The sequence below is a fragment of the Paroedura picta genome, chromosome 11 (assembly GCF_049243985.1).
Source record: "Paroedura picta isolate Pp20150507F chromosome 11, Ppicta_v3.0, whole genome shotgun sequence".
NCBI classification, from domain to species: Eukaryota; Metazoa; Chordata; class Lepidosauria; order Squamata; family Gekkonidae; genus Paroedura; species Paroedura picta.
Genome location: NC_135379.1, coordinates 64,986,054 through 65,004,810, shown reverse-complemented (window position 1 = coordinate 65,004,810; position 18,757 = coordinate 64,986,054). Strand labels below are relative to the sequence as shown.

At 45.6% G+C, this 18,757-nt stretch overlaps 1 protein-coding gene across 2 annotated transcripts in view; it reads right to left on the bottom strand.

Annotated features, from left to right (window-relative positions):
- The window catches only part of RECK (reversion inducing cysteine rich protein with kazal motifs), a 53,568-nt gene extending 34,897 nt beyond the window's left edge, over positions 1–18,671 (bottom strand). The window contains exons 1-5 of one of the 2 annotated variants that reach the window (XM_077303721.1): positions 18,516–18,671; positions 11,497–11,555; positions 9,640–9,714; positions 4,732–4,768; positions 1,435–1,520 (exon numbers count right to left, since the gene is read on the bottom strand). In XM_077303721.1, coding sequence (XP_077159836.1) covers positions 1,435–1,520; positions 4,732–4,768; positions 9,640–9,714; positions 11,497–11,555; positions 18,516–18,669 — 411 coding nt within the window. In that variant the 5' untranslated portion in view covers positions 18,670–18,671. The remainder of the gene's footprint in view (positions 1–1,434; positions 1,521–4,731; positions 4,769–9,639; positions 9,715–11,496; positions 11,556–18,515) is intronic. The other variant, XM_077303720.1, reaches the window with a different exon arrangement.
- Between the last annotated feature and the right edge of the window lie 86 nt (positions 18,672–18,757).

The following is an 18,757-nucleotide window of genomic DNA, read 5'->3' as shown; positions in this document are numbered from 1 at the left end:
GCATTCCTAATTGCAATGGGCTTTTCGGCTATTAACAGTATAATAAAAAATATCAGAACAATGTACTGCAACAATGAACTAGTCCCTCTGAATTCCTGTCTTTCATTTAAAAAGTAAATCTTTAGCTTTTCTTCCAGAAATATACCTTTCCCTTTATAGATCTGCAACACAAAAGTGGAGAGCAGAAAGCACAACAATGTGAAGCTATTGAGCCAGTCATACAAAGAGAAGGACACCAGAATGCTACAATGAAGCATGCATTAAAATATCTACATGACAATCCTTGCCTTTTGTGGAAAAGGTAAGCATATATCCTTATCCGTGGTTCCTCTTTATATTTCTGAAACTGGCCCTTGGGTGGAGTGAGTCCAGCTGTCCGAGACGTAATAGGGCCAATCAGGGTGGCCCGCCCCGTACGGCTCCCACCTCCGTCGACAGCCACTTTCCCCGCACCTCACAAGCACGCCTAACAGGGCAGCTCTACGGTGGCATGCCTGGCAGGGGGGTGGGCCTTTCCGCTGCTCCATGGCCCACAAAGGCTTCTTGCTGCGTCGCAAACCAAGTGAGAGACCTTCCCAGGCCAAGGGGCAGCTCTCCGCTGGCGCACCCAGGGAGAGGGGACTCTCCGCTGCCCCTGTGTCCGGGAAGGCCTTTCGCCACGTCACAGACGTGCATTACAGATGCACCAGCACACCTGGCGGTGAGGGTCCTCTCCGCTGCCCCTTTCGTCAAGGGGCTGCTCTCCGCCGGGGCAGCTCTCCAGATGGAGAAGCCAGCGGCAGGCCCGGGACACGACGACAACGTAAGCTGTGGGGGGGGGAGCCTTCCCCCTGTTCCTTCCCTCCCCCTTACCCCTTCTCCCCTTTCAAAACCCATTTTTTAAATGGGCTTTGAAGCTAGTTAAATTTATAAAAAGATATCAGAATCTCTCAAACCCAAATGGAAAATGAAGCAGGTAAGTTTCACACAGTTTCTGCCGCAGACAACGTTAAGGGAATTCTGGCCTTCATTTCATCCTGTCCCCAGATGAAACCTTCATACTGCCTGACTGTATAATATCCAGTACTAGCTGGCACAGATTTTATTAAAGTGCTTTGTTGTCTGCGTGGGGTCCAAATGGTTGTAGCAAAATTTACCGCTACTGCGATCAAGGGATGGAATACAGCATAATCCCCAAAAGAATACAGAAATTGGATATCGGCTTTCTTCTTTGCTGGCATTCCTGGGGGGCTACTAAATGTCAGAATTATTTTAACTTACTATAAACTGTTGTGGGCTGCCCTGAGCCTTCAGGGAAGGACAGCATATTAATGTGAGAAATTAATAAGTGCTGCCTCTTCTAAGAGAGTATAAATATATGAAAAGAACTGAAGGGATGTGTAGGTCATACAACACCTGTCTTGCCTGATACTAGTGGTACAAAGAAAATCTTACCTGCTTGCACGCTTGTCGACATTCTACAACAATAGCTAACTCACAGCAACCCAGGCCAACCCAGCCGTCTGATTTCTTCAAAACACCTGTAAAGAAAAATTACAAACATGTTGAGGCTGTTTATCTTGCAGTGCTGTACCCAGTAACAAACCCAAAAGGGAGCACTAACCTATGAAGGAATTTCTTCATGTTATCAATAGACATAAACAGTTTCAGATGTTTCGCTCTAAGCTCAAACATGCATATGAAAAGTCCAGCTAAACTGGGGTTGGGAGAGGCGTACTAAGTAGTTGGAAGGTGCGTGTAGAAAGCAAAATACATTCAGAAATCAAAACCTGAAATTAAATTCCCCCTATTATTAAATGTATATTTACCATGAGACAATGAATGCCAAAACTAACAACTTGCTCATCTCCAGAGAACTTCAGAAATCATTGTGACTCTGATGTCTCACTGTCTCGTTTTTATCTTCATAAGGCAACAATAGAAGGAGGCGTAGCAAAGGGAAAGAGTGACTCTGAAGACATAGGGATTTCCTAACCATAAAAAATGATCAGAGGTGATCTTTGCTTACAGCAGCCATTGTCAACATTATTTATCATTGGAAAAATCTCTGAAACATTTTTCAAGAAACTCCAGATGTAGCACAATCGACTTATTATGCACGGGCCGGAATGCCCGCACTGGCGGGGGCAGGGTATTGGGGGAAATGCCCAATTATGCACGCTCCCACCACCAGGGCAGGCATGGCCAGGCCCAGGGCCATGGAAGGCCCGCGTTATGCAAACGGTGGAACTTCCGCAGTCCCCGGGATACCGCAGGCACCAGCAGGGGCTGGGGTGGACTGGTACTGTGCATAATTGACAGCGCCAGGCCCTTCAGCCTGCCCGGCCCCAACCTACAGTGTCCCTTTAGGGACACCACACACCCCTGCGAGCTTCGCAGAGCTGCTGCCCCCTGCTGCCACCATTGCGTGAGGTGGGGACCTGGCCCCTCCCCACTTCCCCCCAGCCTCTGCCACTTACACTGCCCTGGGACAACAATATGGCAATAATAAATCTAAATAGAGTCATCTCTCTTCAGTTTCAGATGTTTTTAAATTCTTACTTCATAGAAGTCCCAACGCGTTTAAACAGTTTATTGGATTTTTGTTGCTTCCTATAACTTTTTATTTATCTGGTGTTTTACCGTGTCCCAGCTGTGGGCAATTATAGATAGTATATTTAGTATCTCCTTTACCCCGACTCAGATGCGTCTGGAACACCATTAGCTAAGAGTAGCTGCGGTTAATATGACCTTGCAAGTCTCTGGTTTGTTTCTGTTTCTCTAAAAATTTAAAATGACATTAATAACATAGGCTGCTGCACTTTAATGTATAAAATTCTTATTATAATTGAAATGTCTTATTTCTGTTCCAGATACTCTGTCCAAGAGACAAGTATTTGCTTATAAGAAGTGTGTTTGAAACACTAATAGTATGTATTCATGACATTGCTATGTGTATTATATTTACTTATTTACTTATTATCGTTGTACAACTACTAATTTCATATTTGTATTTCCTAAGATTTGTCCCTTGGCAAAGCCAGCAGGCGAAACGCGTTGGGACTTCTATGAAGTAAGAATTAAAAAACATCTGAAACTGAAGAGAGGCGATTCTATTTGGAGTCATTATGGCTATATTGTTGTCTCAGTGCATCTGTACTATCTCATAACTGTTTCTTCACTGGAACCCACCCCTCCCAGTTCATTCATTTTTACTTACACTGCCCGGCAAGATTTTTCCATGCACTGTTGTTGTTAGTTGTGAAGTTGTGTCTGCCCCATTGCAACCCCATGGACAATGATCCTCCAGGCCTTTCTGGCCTCTACCATTCCCCAGAGTCCATTTAAGTTTGCACCGACTGCTTCAGAGACTCCATCCAGCCACCTCATTCTCTGTCGTCCCCTTCTTCTTTGGCCCTCAGTAGCTCCCAGCATTAGGCTCTTCTCCAGGGAGTCCTTCCTTCTCATGAGGTGGCCAAAGTATTTCCATGCACTACTTAGTTTTATTTCTGATGCTTCTATTAGTCTATGTTTGTTTCTAGGAGAGCTCTAAACTTGGTAGCATGCTGGGGTGGTGGTGCTCAGGGTATTTTTCATTACTCAATGTCATACTGAAGAAAAGATTGGTGACCCCAATTTAGAGACTGAAGTGTATTTGAAGAGGGGGTCCAGTAATTTATCATTTTTGTCAAAGGAGACAAAAACAGCTGTCATTGGAGAGTCGGAGTCAGAATCTTGGGAGGTGATATGGGAGTTTCAAGGTTCTGTTCTTTCACCTTTGTTATTTAAGATATATACGCTGCTTCTGAAGCCTCAAGGCTAGTTTACTGCAACGCTATTTATGTGGCTGTGCCTTTGAAAAGAACTCCGAGGCTTCAATTAGTTCAGATTATAGCCTGCCGTCTCCAAGAAATCACTGGCTTTGGAAAGCACTGGCTTTCAATCTATTTTCAGGTTCAGTTTAAGGTGCTGATTTTGATCTTTAGCCCTTCACAGCTCAGGATCCACATATTTGAAGAATCCTCCCTCTCCATATAAAGATGCCTGCCAACCCTGGTCTTCCCACCAGCTTCTCTTTTTGTGTCCCAGGCCAGGCCAGGCCATTCCAGAGGTTTTTCAAGGGTCGTTCCCATACTCTGGAATGGGCTGCCAACACAAGTGAGACCTGCCATCCTCTGTATTTAGAAGAATAAGCAAAGCAGAATTGGTTACGAGAGGTATTTCACAGATTTTATTTCTACTATTAGCTGTGTATTTGGCTGCTGTTTTTCACAAGTGATTAAAATAATTCATGTGTGTATCCCTACTTGGTATCACTTAAGTTTAAGACTACAGTTTTATTTTATTTATTTTTATTTATTATATTTCTATACCGCCCTCCCCAGAGGCTCAGTGCAATTTACATTAAACTTATAAACAATACATAGAGTTGAGTCAGTTGAGTCACACACACACACACACCCCAATCCTAAATACAGTTATTTGGAAATACGTCCCTTAGATTCATAATAATCTAATGGGGCTTAGCAGGCTTCTGAGTTTTATGCATCTGAGTTTTACGCATGAAATCACTGCATTTCTCAATCTTTATAGAACTACCTTGCAAGTCTCCAGCTGGAGAGTCTTCTGGGCCTCCAAAATGCACATGCAACCATGTTGCACACAGTTAGGACACAACAAGGGACATACAGCTGTACCAGTAGAAAATGGATTATGCCTTTGCAGTAAATAATATATAGTCATACTCCTTACCTGGCAATGAAGAATTTATACACCCCCACACCTCGCCCTGGAAAAAAGGAATTGTTGAGTTGTACATATAGTGGGATTAGAAATTTAGAGTATTTCCACACAGCAGATTAGCACTATTAAAGGCTTCAGGTGTTCCAACACAAATAATAACCATCAAGCAGAAATCATCCAGAGCACTTTCTGCCACATCTAGATACCACAATTCACAAGATTTCAACAAATGTAAACTGATTCCAAGAAGGGCTACATGACAAAGGATCAAGAAGTAAGATCATATAAGAAATGCATTATTAAAATAAACCAACCTCTTCCTTGTGTGTTGATAAAACTGACCTACCGGACAAATACACACTTAGAAAGTTATTGGGGCTTCAGGCTTTCCATTTTTTCTACCTATCACCCATCTCAGCGGCTCTTTGTGTCCATCTCTTCCTGGCCTTTATCTTTCATTTCCTGTCCAGAACCTGCAAACTTGCACACAGGGGGGAGCCAGAAGACGCGGAGGGAAGCAGATGCAGCAGTGACACGCACCGCAAGTTAGTTAAGTTCTTTTACTGTTCTTTTATTCTTTTAAACATGATTCATTTTATCTTATTAACTACTGCACTCAGCTTTTAAACCAAGTAGCCTCCACAAATTGTGATAAGTTGCAGCAAATTAACAATGGGCAGCTTGTTTTTGTTGTTAGGTGTGAAGTCGTGTCCGACCCATCGCGACCCCATGGACAATGATCCTCCAGGCCTTCCTGTCCTCTACCATTCCCCAGAGTCCATTTAAGTTTGCACCTACTGCTTCAGTGACTCCATCCAGCCACCTCATTCTCTGTCGTCCCCTTCTTCTTTTGCCCTAAATCGCTCCCAGCATTAGGCTCTTCTCCAGGGACTCCTTCCTTCTCATGAGGTGACCAAAGTATTTGAGTTTCATCTTCAGGATCTGGCCTTCTAAGGAGCAGTCAGGGCTGATCTCCTCTAGGACTGACCGGTTTGTTCGCCTTGCAGTCCAAGGGACTCGCAAGAGTCTTCTCCAGCACCAGAGTTCAAAAGCCTCAATTCTTTGACGCTCGGCCTTCCTTATGGTCCAACTTTTGCAGCCATACATTGCAAATGGGAACACCATAGCCTTGACTAAACACACTTTTGTTGGCAGGGTGATGTCTCTGCTATTTAGGATGCTGTCTAGATTTGCCATAGCTTTCCTCCCCAGGAGCAAGCGTCTTTTAATTTCTCATTTGGTTATGTAACCCCATGGCCTATTTTATTATTTTGTTGAAATTTTAAACCCTATTTTTATATCTCTTATACATATTTTATGCCAATAAAAGTTTACTGACTGACTTAATTTCTTTGCTGCAGTCCCCATCTGCAGTGATCTTGGAGCCCAGGAAAATAAAATCTGTCACTATCTCCATTTCTTCCCCATCTATTTGCCAGGAATTGAGAGGGCCGGATGCCATGATCTTCATTTTCTTGATGTTGAGTTTCAAGCCAACTTTTGCACTCTCCTCCTCCACAGGAGGCTCTTTAGTTCAACAGGCTCTTTAGTTCCTCTTCACTTTCTGCCATTAGAGTGGTATCATCTGCATATCTGAGGTTGTTGATATTTCTCCCTGCAATCTTGATCCCAATTGGAGACTCATCTAACACCGCGTTTCTCATGATGTGCTCCGCATACAAGTTAAAAAGCCTTGCTGAATTCCTTTCTCAATTTTGAACCAATGAGTGATTCCATGCCCGGTTCTCACTGTTGCTTCTTGACCTCCATATAGGTTTCTCAAGAGGCAAATAAGATGCTCTGGTATTCCCATCTCTTTAAGAACTTGCCACAATTTGTTGTGCTCTAATTCCTCTGCCTCTTCGAAATCCTGCCTGTACTTCTGGAAGTTCTCGATCCACATATTGCTGGAGCCCAGCTTGTAGGATTTTGAGCATAACTTTGCTAGCATGAGAAATTAGTGCAATGGTGCGATAGTTTGAACATTCTTTGGCATTGCCCTTCTTTGAGATTGGAATGTAAACTGACCTTTTCCAATCCTGTGGCCATTGTTGAGTTTTCCAAATTTGCTGGCATATTGAGTGTAGCACTTTTACTGCATTGTCTTTTAAGATTTTGAATAGTTCAACTGGAATGCTATCACCACCACTAGCTTGAATGTTGCTCAGACTTCCTAAGGCCCATTTGACATTCCAGGATGTCTGGCTCCAGGTCAGTGACTACCCCATCGTGGTTATCAGGGATGTTAAGCTTGCTCTTGTATAGTTCCTCTGTATAATTTTGCCACCTTTTTAAAATCTGCTTCTGTGAGGTCCCTACCATTTTTGTCCTTTATCATACCCTTCTTTGCATGAAACGTTCTCCTCATATCTCCAATTTTCTTGAAAAGATCTCTGGTCCTCCCCATTCTATTGTTTTCTTCTATTTGTTTGCACTGTTCATTTCTAGCTTTTCTCTGGAATTCTGCATTCAATTGGGTGTATCTTTCTCTTTCTCTCTTGCCTTCCCTTCTCCTTAGTTATTTGTAAAGCTTCCTCAGGCAGCCATTTTGATTTCTTGCATTTCTTTTTCTTTGGGATGGTTTTAGTTGCTACCTCTTGTACAGTGTTGCAAACCTCCGTCCATAGTTCTTCAGGCACTCTGTCTATCAGATCTAATTCCTTAAATCTATTTGTCACCTCTACTGTATATTCATTAGGGATATGATTGAGTTCATACCTGAGTGGCCTAGTGCTTTTCCCTACTTTCTTCAATTTGAGCCTAAATTTTGCAACAAGAAGCTGATGATCTGAACCACAATCAGCTCCTGGTCTTGTTTTTACTGACTGGATAGAACTTCTCAATCTTTGGCTGCAGAGCACATAATCTGATTTTTGTGTTGACCGTCTGGTGATGTCCATGTGTAGAGTAGTCTCTTGGGTTGTTGGAAAAGACCATTGTATTCTCTTGACAAAATTCTACCAGCCTGTGCCCTGCTTCATTTTGTACTCCAAGGCCAAAGTTGCCTGTAATCCCAGTTATCTTTTGGCTTCCTACTTTAGCATTCTAATGATGATAAGCACATCATTTTTTGGCGATGCTTCTAGGTGTTGTAGCGCTTTATGGAACTGGTCAACTTCATCCTCTTCAGCAGCAGTGGTTGGGGCACAGACCTGGCTTACTGTGATGTTGAATGGTTGGCTTTGGATTCGAACTGAGATCATTTTGTCATTTTGGGGATTGTATCGCAAGACTGCTTTTCCTACTCTCTTATTGATTATGAAAGCTACTCCATTTCTTCTGCGAGATTCTTGTCCACAGTAGTATACATGATGGTCATCTGAATTAAATTCACCCATTCTTGTCCATTTTAGTTCACTGATTCCTAAAATGTCGATGTTCAGTCTTGTCATCTCTTGTTTAACCACATCCAGCTTGCCTTGATTCATGGATCTGACGTTCCAGGTTCCTATGGAATAAAAATCTTTACAGCATCGGACTGTCTTTTTGCCTCCAGTTACTTCCACAACTGAGTGTCCTTTCGGCTTTGGCCCAGTCGCTTCATTCATTCTGGCGCTACTCGTACTAGCCGTCTGCTCATCCCCAGTAGCATATTGGACACCTTCCGACCCGAGGGGCTCATCTTCCGGCGTCATATCATTTTGCCTTTTGGAACTGTTCATAGAGTTTTCATGGCAAAGATACTGGAGTGGTTTGCCATTTCCTTCTCCAGTGGATCACCTTTTGTCAGAGCTCTCAGCTGTGACCTGTCCGTCTTGGGTGGCCCTGCACGGCATGGCTCATAGCTTCACTGAACTACGCAAGCCCCCTTGCCACAACAAGGCAGCGATCCTTGAATGGGGAATTGGCAGCTACACCTGCTTATATTGCCTGACCTTGGACTTCCACAGCTTCTTACGTAAAAACAGTTTAAAAAGTAGCTGGGACTAAATTTAGCCAAACTTACTTGGCAGGAACAGTCGTGGGTTTGGATGTGTAAGGAAAGGAAGTGAGGAAAACACCGGAGGTGAGGTAGCTTAATATGGGGGTGCATAAAGGAGCAAGAGATACCGAGTCTGAGGATCATTTTCTCCCTGCCTCTAAACAATCAAAGATGAGAGACTATTTTGTAGCAACAGGCTCCTTACTCTCACAAATCCCTGCCTCCAATCAATTTGCAGCTTTGGCAGATGTTCTGGATGATTCCTCCGGAAACTCTGCTTTGGATACTGCTAGAGGAGATGTTGAGTTAAATGTGGAGAACTCGGACCCCCCTCCAGATGATGGGCGCATGAAGGGGGTTGATGGTGTGTCAGCTGACTTGCTCTTACTGACTGTACACAGCAAGTGGCTCAACATCTGGTTGAGCCAGTCAGATACAAGAAGCAGTTGTGGCAGTGCAATGAGGGTAATGACCCAAATAACCTCAGGGAACCTGAAGAGCGAGGAGAGCTTGAACTAAGGACAAGAGCTATTAAAGCCAAATGTCTGCCCCAAACATCTGAGTTTTTGCCCTAAACCACAAGGCTTGCAAAAAATAAACAAGCAGGCAGCAATGTAGAACAAGTGATTTTTTAAAAAGTGAAACCCTGGCAAACTCAAAGTTAGACTTTTGTGTTTAGCATATAAATCCAAATGGTACAATGCAGAAATATAAAAATGTCACAATCAGATAAAATATAGTTTTATATAATCACATTACCCTTAATATCAGAGATTTATTTATCAACTTCATCTATACCCTTTGTTTCTCCCGAATGGGGACCCAAGCAGCATAGAATGTCCTCCTCCGGCCAACTTGATCCAAGTGCAATGAGGGTAATGACCAAAATAACCTCAGGGAACTTGAAGAGCGAGGAGAGCTTGAACTAAGTACAAGAGCTATTAAAGCCAAATGTCTGCCCCAAACGTACAACGAGAAAATATTTCAATACATACCATTGATTCTGGACAATATTCAGGTGCACGTTGCAAAAGGTGTTTCAAATGTGAATCACTCTTAGATGCCAAAATCTGTCACCAAATAATGTGTTAAAAGAAATATTGCACAATTATAAAACATGCAATTGCAGGCATTTTACCCAGGTTATTTCACCATTTCAAGAATAGTTACATTATAATTAATATTATTTATTAAATATCTATGCCGCCCCTCCCTGAAGGTTCAGGGTGGTTTATCACACTGTTATATAACAATTAAAATATCATTATTAGTTAAAACATAAATATTATTCAAGTTATTACAACTGTTAAAATCCCACAAGCAGCCATTCTCTGTCGGGGGGGGGGGGGCTGCTGACGATATAGATATGTTACCCCCATATGATTCCTGCATAGGGAGTCCACTTTTGTTGTGGATCTATGGGCCTCAAGCATAGGCCTGATGGAACAGCTCTATCTTACAGGCCCTGCAGAACTGGCTGAGGGTGTTCCACTTCCCTGGGGCCAGATTTTGTGGGCTCAAACAAAAATGTATCTGAGGGGCATAACGGAGGAGGTGGTCCTGCAGGTCTGAAAGTCACAGACTATTTTGAGCTTTGAAAGTATCAGCACCTTGAACTTGATTCAGTTCTCAATCCAGAGCCAATGCAGCTGAAAGAGCGCTGGTCGAATGTGCTCCCTCTACCTGGTTCTGGTTGTTGTATTTTGAACCAGTTGCATTTTCCAGATCAGATACAAGTGTAGCCCTGTGTTTGCCTCCCCTACCCCCAGCCTGCCACTAGCACCCGCTGCATTTTAGCATGCAGCGGAATTAAACACTAGTTCAGATATAATTCAACAATCTGTCAAATATTAAATGGTGGTATTCAGAACATGCAGAGAGCTTATGAACCCAACCCAAAGATAACTTCCACTCCATGTATTGTGCACAATTTATTACGAATCAGCTCTCATTGCACTATAGAGATGATGTAGATGCTGTGACAGTCAAGACTGAGAAGAAAGTTGATTATATTTCTTCTCATTTTGGACAGGAAATGAAGAGTCCATATGTCTGTGTGTGCTTGCGCACGCATGTGAGATTCTGTTTTGGAGAAATGGAGTATCTACCGCCAGTGCCTTAGGCTGCAATCTTAAAAACATTTTCCTGGGACTAAGCCCAACAAAGTGAAATCGCACTTATTTCACAGGCTTACTTAAGACTGATGTCTAAACATCCATTTCAACCACTGATTTCAAACTTGAGTAAATTAACACAAATGAGCACTATTATTAGCTAAATTTAAATAAAGAAAAATGTATGCCACAAGAAAATCTTTAGCTTTGTCTTAGAAGTACTATGTAACAGAGAATGTTACAAAGCAAAAAAAAAAAAAGAGAGAGAGAGACTAAATTAAAACAAGATCATCTATAAATTAATCGCATTTCAAAGGACTAAACTGTGGCTCTTTACTCATATTTATTACTGTGAACCATTCATAGCTTTGCATGTCAAAATGTTTCCTCACAACAATGGAAGTATTGATGACGCTAAAAGAACTGCCTAAAGTTCAGTTTTCAGAATAGAGGCACTACACAGTGAGTGGGAGCCAACCAAATTTTCTGTTGGTGAAAAAGGAAAGAGGTAGCCTCTGTGAGCACCCCCAAAAAGCTATCTTGAGTATCACAAAACATGCATGTAAAATAAGAAGACATGCAAAATGGGGCAACTGAAGCAACAAAAGGAATTCACTGAGATTGAAAAAACTAGCTGGATCCAACCCATAGCTGATGGGTTGATCTTGATGATCCATATAATTATAGATAATACATGCACACAAATCAGAAGTTCTAGGTAAGTTCAAAACAACGTACCTGTTCACAAACATCACGGCACATTAAGTTACCCTTGGCAAGGTAACAACATGATGCACCTGTGAGGAAAAATATGTATATCAACACCAGTAAAGTATCTGTGGCCCCTTAGTGGTTTCAGTGAAGTGTAAACATTTTTACATTTCTACCCCGCAGCTTACTTCCTCTGCATACTGTTACAAAACCCAAGAGACTCTGTTCATCAATCAATTTTAAATAAGAAATTAAGGATAGACAAAGACAATGTCGACAAGGAGAGAAAGAATATGCATGGATAAAAAAATATATCTACTCTACCTAGTAGCAATCAAAATATCTGACACCTTCCTAGACCAAAACGTAGACCAGCACCTTTAGAGTTCTCTTTCTAGACCAAACCAAACTGAGAGGCCATCAAAACAGAAAACTAAGATCTTGGGTACTTCGAATTCAGAACAGCTATATAATGAATAGAAATAGTAATTGGAGTTATGATATAGACTTATTCCAGACTCTGAAACCTTCAGGATCTTCTCACTGCATGTGAAGACATATGCATTTCATAACATACCTTATCTAGAAGACACTGGATTTATCAACTAAAAAAAGAACATAGTATCATTGTAACTAGATGTACCACCCTTCTAAATCCATGGACCTCAAAGGGCTTCAAAAGGTATAACTCTGCTTAGTCTATCTAAGGTAGGGTTGGCCAAACTAACTTTCAGATTCATCTAGGGTGGGGGTCCATGGCCCGGTACAGGCCTCGCCTGCCTCCCCCCCGCACAAAGCAGCTGCTTCGCTCGTGGCCCGGCTAGCTTCTTGCTGCGAGAGGGGGAGAAGAGGCAGGCACGGCCGCCAGCATGCGGACGGACACAAACGCGCATACGTGGAGCTGCCGCGCACGTGCATTAGCACCCCCTGGTGGCGAAAACACGCCGCCAGCTTTTCCCCACCCACGGAGGCGGTCCTCAACCGTAAAAAGGTTGGCGATCGCTGATCTAGGGGAGTCATGTCATCAATTCAAAATGTTAACAGTAGAAAAGAGTTCAGAAGTACCTTAGATCAGTGGTCCCCAACCTTTTTATCACCGGGGACGGGTCAACGCTTGACAATTTTACTGAGACCCGGAGGGGGGTAGTCTTTTGCCGAGGGATGTTGCCGCTGCCTAAGCCCCTGCTCCACTTTCTTTTCTGCTGGCGCCCCTGACTTCCCAGTGCCATGCCGAGGGGGATCCCCAACCATGGCAGCTGTCGGAGAGCACCAAAGGTAAGCTGGCAGCAGAGTGGCAGGGCAGCCCCCGAGGCAGCAGCCGGGGAGGAGGACGAGGAGGAGCCGGGCCCAATACTGACTGATCCATGGGCCGGACCCAATCTCCAGCCTGTAGGTTGGGGACAGCTGCCTTAGATGAGCCTTTCTCAACTTTTTTTACCATTGAAAAAGCCCTGCAATATTCTTTAGGCTGCGAGAACCCCCAGAGGTGGTAAGATCCTGCAAAATATGGTTGGGAAGCATAGCTGTGTAAACGCTCCCCCCTTCCCGCCCCCTCCAGGTCTACCATTAGCCATTCTGGGGTTCACCATGACCATATATTATTGCATCATCCAAGAAATGCGTAACAAATTTTAAAGACATATACAAAATTAATTAGCTCCCACCCAGTCAGCAAACCCTTCCAGGGCTATCAGAAAACCAAAGGGTTTCACAAAACTCTGGTTGAGAAAGGCTGCCTTAGACTAATAAAATCTGTGACAAAGTAGCAGCTTTCATGAGTCACTGCTCACTTCTTCAGTTTAACATGTCAACTATATACACTGTAATCTTACTAGGGATTAAATCCTATTGCAGTCGTACAATATTGATCATACATATTGAGGATAGAGCCTCTTGTGGGGCAGGGTGGTAAGGCAGCAGACATGCTGTCTGAAGCTGTCTGTCCATGAGGTTGGGAGTTCAGTCCCAGCAGCCGGCTCAAGGTCGACTCAGCCTTCCACCCTTCTGAGGTTGGTAAAATGAGTACCCAGCTTGCTGGGGGGTAAATGGTAATGACTGAGGAAGGCACTGGGAAACCACCCCGTATTGAGTCTGCCATGAAAACGCTGGAGGGCGTCACCCCAAGGGTCAGACATCACCCGGTGCTTGTACAGGGGATACCTTTACCTTTTTATATTGAGGATGGTACTGATAAGTCCAAATATATCTCAATAAATTTGGAGGGGTGAAATTACTAGAAATACTGGTATACTAGAAATAAAGCCCATTTTAAAAAATGGGCAGATCAGGGGGGCGCAAGGCAGGCGCTTTGCCGGCCGTGAAGCCGGCCCGTCTCTTTGAGGGCCCACGCACTCTTCTCCCCGCCCATACTCACGGTTCTCCGCTCGCAGCCAGGCTTCAGTGACCGCGCGGCCGGCGCCGCAACGGCAGGAGCAACCACACAGGCGCGGAACTCCGTGCACGCGTGGTTGCGGCTGCTGCTGCTGTGGCCTGGGCACGGCGCTGGCCATGAGTGGAGGAAACGGCCAGCAAAGCAGGCGAAGCTGAGAACCGTAAGTATGGGTGGGGAGAGGGTGCTCGGGCCCGTAAAGGGACGGGCGGGGTCAGCTGGGAAGCACGCGGGTGGCGGCGGGCAGAAAGGCGGGCTGTGGCTGTGCGGGCGACGTGGCAGGGTGGCCGACTGCAAAAGAGGTAGGGAGGTGCGTCAAGTCGGCCTGGCAGGGTCAGGTATAAGTGGCGCGCGTGCGGCAGCGGGAGGGCAGGGTGTTGTTGTTGGGGGGGGCGTTGTTCACAGCGGCGCAGGTAGCAGGCAGGTCCCTCCCCGGGCAAGGGCTGTCGCTCCTGCTTTCCCCAGGCACAGCAGCGTGGGGCGAGCCTCCTCCCCGGCAGCCATCCCCGGCCCCGGCCGAAGTCTGTCAGTGGGCGGCAGGAAAAGACGCCGCATCCCTGCTCTTTCCCTGCAATGAGGACTCACCATTCGGAGGGCACAGCGGCAAGGATGGCTGCCTGGGATGACTGGCGAGTCTGTGGCGCGCTGTTCCTAGGACGGGCCAAGTAGCCAATGGGGAGCCTCGTGAATTGGCCACTTGGCCCTGGAGTGCCACTCGGAGGAACGGTTCAGGAGCCGCTTTGCAGCTCCTGATTTGCTCCTCTGAGTTTTTATCACGGACAGCGCCACCCACTCTCCTCCCACTTAGCCCTGAGGCTTTTATTTATACCGCTCCACTGGAGCGGTGTAAAGATTGTAAATAAACTTAAATAAACTTTCAGTTGTGAATGCACAAGCCAGCACAGTTAAGAATACTTAAGGCCACTGATTTGAGGCTGATAGTAGTGTTCTGAACAATTAACAAGAAAAAAAATATATTATCATGGAATTGACACCCTACAGAGATTTAAGGACTAGAAACCACATTATCATGATGAACTGGTTACTCTGACCATAAGTACACACACTACTCGGAGCTATACACAGTTAAAAGATTTTGAAAACAAATGTATTTTAGAATAATAACTACCTAACAATCATGCCAAAAAGTTTGACAAAGTTTTAGATTTTGACCAAGGAACTAGAGCTCAGAACTCTATACTCCCTGAGCAGTAGTCAAATGGACTGAAAGAAACTTAGAAAGGATTTTTATAAAGGAAGATTTGGTACTCCTACTCTTGTACATCTACTTTTTAAAAAAATCCTAAAACCAAGGAGTGCCATGGCTCAATTCCATTACAAACACAAGCATGAGAGGATATTTTGAGATGAAAGAAATGCAAGAAAGAATACAAAAAGCTTCAAACAACCCAAAAAGCAAACAGAATTCCACAATCATCTGTGTCAGATTATGCAGTGGGAGGGGGAATTCTCAGAACAAAGTGAAACATCGTACAGAAGTTCATCCTGACCCCCAAAACTATCCGTTTCCTCCCCAATTCAAGCATGTGCCAAGACATGGTGCCTTGTTAGTGTCGCATAGGAAATGTTTCACAGTACCGCCTTTAAAAACTTACATGTCCATCTAATTAGCAATGGAAATGCAAATAACAGCCGGATCCTAAACTCTCAGACGCAAGCCTCCCTGGTGAAAACACTAGCCGAGCCAGATTGGCTGCCAAAAATCCACGCAATGAAACAACAAAGGCCAACTTTCTAGGTAGACATAGATCTGAAGAAGAGTTGGTTCTTATATGCCATTTTTCTCTAAGTCACTGGTCCCCAACCTGCGGTCTGCGGCTCAGTGCCGGGCCGTGAAGGCCAGGGCGCCGGGCCGCGGTTCCCTCTTCCCGCCCCTCCCCCGCAGTAAAAAACTTCCCAGGCCGCAAGCTTGCGGCCCGGGAAGCTTCTTACTGCGGGAGGGGGGGAGAGGGAATAAGGGCCGCGCCGCGTATCGCACATGCGTGGCAGGCTGCGCATGCGCACGTGCGTGCTGCACGGCCGAAATCGCACATGCGCGGCACTTTGGCTGCGTGCATGCACGCTGCGCAGGCGGGGCAGCTGCCCTGCCGGTCCCCAGGCGAAAAAAGGTTGGGGACCACTGCTCTAACTGATGGCGTTTCAAAGCAGCTTCCAACCACCTTATTTATTTTTTTTTTTATTTATTCATTTATTTATTATATATTTATATACCGCCCTCCCCGGAGGCTCAGGGCGGTTTACATAAAACATATAAACAATACCTTCCCTTTCCTCTGCCCACAACAGACACCCCGTAAGGGAGGGTAGGCCGAGAGAGCCCTGATTTTACTGAAGAAGAAGAAGAGTTGGTTCTTATAGGCCGCTTTTCTCTCCCTGAAGGAGTCTCAAAGTGGCTTCCATTCACCTTCCCTTTCCTCTCTCCACAACAGACACCTTGTGAGGTGGGTGAGGCTGAGAGAGCCCTGATATTACTGAAGAAGAACAGTTATAGACCGCTTTTCTCTCCCTGAAGAAGGCTCAAAGTGGCTTACAGTCGCCTTCCCATTCCTCTCCCCACAACAGACACCCTGTGAGGTGGGTGAGGCTGAGAGAGCCCTGATATTCCTGCTCGATCAGAACAGCTTTATCAGTGCTGTGGCGAGCCCAAGGTCACCCAGCTTGGGTGCATGTGGGGGAGTGCAGAATCACATCCGGCTCACCAGATTAGAAGTCTGTACTCCTAACTACTACACTACGTTGGCTCTCCGCAGAAGAGACCACAATGTATTTTGGACTTCTGAACAAATCTGAAACTTTTCGTACATCCAAGTCAATTAAATGATCTTATGACCAAAATTTATTCTAGCATTCAAAAATATACATTGGGAGATTACCCACCGCTAGAATTTAATGTTTCTCTTAATGTGGCATAAGAGAAAATGGCCTAGGAAATAAATTTCCAGTGGTATTTTACCCATTACAGGGACTAAAATCTCTGATGAATCAGATGTGTACTGGAAGCCTGGCAAGATTAAATGTTATTCTACTGCATATGTGGCAGGAATGTGAGTTAGTTAAAAAATTTTGGAATAAGATTCATAAGAAAACTTTGTATTTACAAGTTGTGCATTAGACATAACTTTGGTGACATACTTTCTGGAAAGCTAGATATTCTATATCTGTGACTGGCCTGCACATGCACAATCCCATCTGGGGCTACACAGAAGCCATAAAGATGAATTGGATTTTTTTAAAACGTCTCCTGGGTGAGAAATCTCATTATTCCAGTGACATCGGCATTAGCTCAAGTATAGAAACAGCAGATGATCCTAGAAAAATAAACACAGTGGCTAGATAGGGTTCAGTTTGTAATTGCAAAGGTAAGATCATATTACCTGTACTTTTTGTTGTTTCTTGTAAACCGCCCTGAGCCTTCGGGGAGGGCGATACAGAAATACAATAAATAAATAAATATGTGTGGTCATGGAAAAGTTGAACAAGGTACATTCCTAAAAACATGTTCAGCTTTTTGTAAAATTTTGAAATTGGCATAATGGGCAAAGAATGAGATTTAATAATCTGCATACCGGGCCTACCATGTATCTTTAGAGTCCTTTGCTATCCTTATAAAGGTAAAAAGGTAAAGGTATCCCCTGTGTAAGCACCGAGTTGTGTCTGACGCTTGGGGTGACGCCCTCCAGCGTTTTCATGGCAGACTCAATACGGGGTGGTTTGCCAGTGCCTTCCCCAGTCATTACCATTTATCCTTATACTGCTATCCTTATACTGTGCATATATTGGACTTCCCTTTCTAAGTTCACAACAATATGCTACATTATGATTATAATGACCCGTGAATATCCTTGTACTGCATTTATTGTCAGTGTGTATGCATGATCTGAAGCAGTGTGCATGGTTATCTCTAACATTCAACTTCGTTGGTCTTAAAGGTGACACTGGACTTGAACTTTGTGTTTTCTCTCTCTCTAACTAGCTGGGATTCTATATTAAAAATATATGAAAGGGGGGGGGGAGAACTAAACTAATCGGCTCCCTAGTCAAAGCCCCACACGACCCAAGGTCCACCTCCCCTCCCCAGCGGCTACAGGCGATTCCTTCACGGGCTGAACAAAAGAAGGTGCCGCTGTGTGCGGAAGGAAACCTCCTCGTCCTCCAAGGAGCGGTTAAGGCAGCTCTAGTCCGGAGAGCTCGGCTTGATTCCCCGCTCCCCTCCGCATCCAGCCTTGGGCTAGTCACGGTTCTCCCAGAGCTCTCTCTCTGCCCCACCTTTCCCCAAGGCGTCTGTTGTGGGGAGGGGAAGGGAAGGGTCTTTGGGAGCCGCCCTGGGACTTCCTCGCGCAGTGAAAAGCGGGGTATAAAACCCACCCGTCCGCACCCCGCCGCTCAAGGCCCCCCTGCCCAAATTCCCTCGGCCTCCGTCAAGAGGATCCGCTGTCCCTCCCGGGCGCCGGACGGAGGTTCCCGGGCGGAGGAGCCGGGGGCGCGCGCGGGCTTTCGAGGGCACGCGCAGCCGGCCCCTCCCGCCGCGGGAGCGCGCCCCGTCCTCTGAGGGGGGAACCCCGCCGCCCCCGCCGCCGCCCTCCCCGCGTCCCCGGCCGAAGCGATCGCGCCCTCCGTCCCTCCGTCCCTCACTCACCCGCCACGGCCGGCAGCAGCAGCAGCAGGAGCAGCGCGGGGACCGTGAGCAGCGCCATCCGGGTCTCTCGGGGCCCCCGCGGCGGAGGGGCAGCCAGCGTCGCCATGGCGCGGACCCCTCCGCGCGCCCACCAGCCCGCCCGCCGCCTCCCCATTGGCTGGGCGTCCCCGCCGGACACGCCTCCTCGGCGCGGGGCGGGGGGGGGGGTCGGAGCCTGCGGGGTCCAACTGCGGCCCTCCAGA